Source organism: Austrofundulus limnaeus, unplaced genomic scaffold, assembly GCF_001266775.1.
Source record: "Austrofundulus limnaeus strain Quisiro unplaced genomic scaffold, Austrofundulus_limnaeus-1.0 Scaffold288, whole genome shotgun sequence".
NCBI lineage: Eukaryota > Metazoa > Chordata > Actinopteri > Cyprinodontiformes > Rivulidae > Austrofundulus > Austrofundulus limnaeus.
Window position 1 is genome coordinate 707189 of NW_013952690.1, and position 2603 is coordinate 709791.

General features: G+C 36.7%; 1 protein-coding gene across 1 annotated transcript in view; it reads right to left on the reverse strand.

Moving 5' to 3' along the window:
* Positions 1-2603, reverse strand: part of LOC106526684 (high choriolytic enzyme 1) — a gene marked incomplete at its 5' end in the record, with an annotated part of 8710 nt that overhangs the window by 3133 nt on the left and 2974 nt on the right. Inside the window, 2 exon segments of the mRNA XM_014021346.1 lie at positions 152-330; positions 1668-1785. Coding sequence (XP_013876800.1) covers positions 152-330; positions 1668-1785 — 297 coding nt within the window.

A 2603-nucleotide genomic window follows, 5' to 3' on the forward strand; every position in this document is an offset into this window, starting at 1 on the left:
TCACAGCACAGTTCATAAGTGCTTGTGTAACATGGTCTGAAACCTCCCGGGATATCTGCTGATTTCAGACGTCCCCATCCAGCTCCAGCTGTACGCGCTCGTCTCCTTCCCCCCTCTCCAGGAAGATTCGTGTTCAGACCCCGACTCTCACCAGACTGGATGTTCTCCCACAGGACCCGGATGTGCTGGTCTCTGTCAGAGCGGCACTGCTCGTGGTTGAAGCCGAGGGCGTGCAGGAGCTCGTGCTGGACGACGTTGTGGTAGATGCAGCCCTGACGGTCCAGAGACACAATCTGGGCTGAGCCAAGGCGACCAACGTAAGAGTAACAGCTGTGGGGGAAAGAAAAAAAACATGAATTAAAGCAGAGGGACTCATTAACAAGTGTCTTCAGGTCTGTCATCAAAAAGTTACAAGTTATTGGTGAAAAGCATAAATCTAGAAGTTACTTGATCAGTTTGACGTTTCTGATTAAATATTAAATATCAGTTTCATAAAGTCAGAAAGGTTACTGTGATGCAACAAACAAACATTATTTATTTAAATCCTAACTTAATGCATTTTTTATTTTATCTATTAATAACACAAATAGATGGTAAAATATTTTGATTCTTTCAGAATTTTGACCATTTTTATTTCTACAAACTGTCAGAAAATGTCTTTTTGTTGGTTTTAAGTCATCTTTTTTAGTTTAATTTTATTTGAATGAATGAATAAATGATACTTTATTGATCCCATGAAGGGGGTGTGTTCTGTTGTTTTGCTCTTCCCACTTTCACCTACTTGCAGGTCATCAGCCCCCGGTCAGTGTACCTCCTCCACCTTTACAGCATTGGTTTTTTTTATGGCTCCTCGTGTTTTTACCTCACTTCCTGTACATTTTAGCTGCCACATCTACCTTTTGTTTTCCTTTTTTTCCAAAGTTTAAAGTTTTGAGACATTTTCAGTTCAGTCCTTCCAAAATAGTTTATTTTTATCATTTTGTTGTCTTTTTTTCACATTTGTTTCTTGTGGTCTTCAGTTTTTTGTGTTTAGTTTGTTCTGTTGCCTTCCTGTGTGTCTGTCCTCAGCCCTGCCACGCCTACTCTCATTTTAGCTCACCTACTCATCAGCTTCAGCCCAAATAAGCTCTGAGAGTTCAGGCCAGAAACCAGTGGATCATCATAATGTCTGAGCCTGATATTCAGTCAGTTTCATGTTTTGAATTCAGAAAGCTCCTCAGATAAGAAACCAAATTTTTCAGCTACAGAATGGAGTCCAGTTGGTTTTTTAATTATTTATTTATTTTTTTTTACCTGATTTTGGTTTCTCCTTCATTTTTCCCTCCAAAAACTGCAAATTTGGCTGCCTTGTCAGTTTTTAGTTTCATTTAAAAGTGAACCTGATCCAACCATGACACAAAAACACATTTCAGTTTCAGGTCTGAACCAAAAGTAAATAAAATCGACAAAATGCTTTTGAATTTCTTTAAAAACCAAATCTGTTCGAGTTTGTAATGCATTTCAGTGTTTATAAAACAGTGATGTGTTTTATAATTTCAGATGCTTTTATAGTTTATAACACCTGTTATTTTTATAAGAAACAGAAACTTTCAACTGGGGAGTAGATTTTGATATCTAACCTAAAACACAGATATTTACACGGTGACACAAACACAGACTGTTGTTACCCGTTGTGGGACTGGATTCTCAGGTAATCGCTCTGACTGGTGCGCTTGATGAAACGAATACAGGAGAATCCAGTGAAGGACTGCAGGCCGGTCTCTATGACTGACAGCTCCCGACTCGCTGCAGAGTTTAAAAACACACAGACCTCCAGGTTACATCAGTCCACCTGACACAAGGTGTTTGCTTTATGAGTTTATTGAACATCTTCTCTACAGATTTAATAACATTTGAGCAAAGAAACATTTACAGAGAAACTGTATTGATTTAAATAATTAGATTTATTTTTATCCTCCAGTGAATAAGAAACAGCAGCAGATCATATTTACAAAGATCTAACCAGACTTTTGATCAGGAGGTTAGATGAATCTAACTGACCCTAGCTAATTTGGTGCCCTAAGTAGGGTTTCAGGTGGTGCCTCTTGTGCAGTTTTCTAAATCTTACCGACAATTTACAAAGACCAAATAAATAGTTTTTTAATGGTTTTTTAATTATTATTTTAACTTTTTAAATTAGTTTTTTTAATCTTTTATTTAATTTTTTCTCTTTAGAAACCAAGTTGTGCAATTAAAACAGTGAACAGTATAAGAGGATTCCTCCTGGTAAGATTTACACAAAACACTGTATTTTCCAGACATCTGAGGAGCATTTTCCTAAATTGTTGTGATTAATAAAACATAAAATCAGCATATAATGAAAACCAGTTTTTAACCTGAACTTTATCTGGGATCAGAACTGAAACTTCCATTATGCTTACAACGGGTAAAATAAGTATTGAACACGTCACCATTTTTCTCAGTAAATATATTACTAGAGGTGCTAATGACATGAAATTTTCACCAGAAGTCGGTAACAACCCAAGTGATTCATACATACAGTGGTTTGCAAAAGTATTCATACCCCTTGAACTTTTCCATATTTTGTCACATTACAACCACAA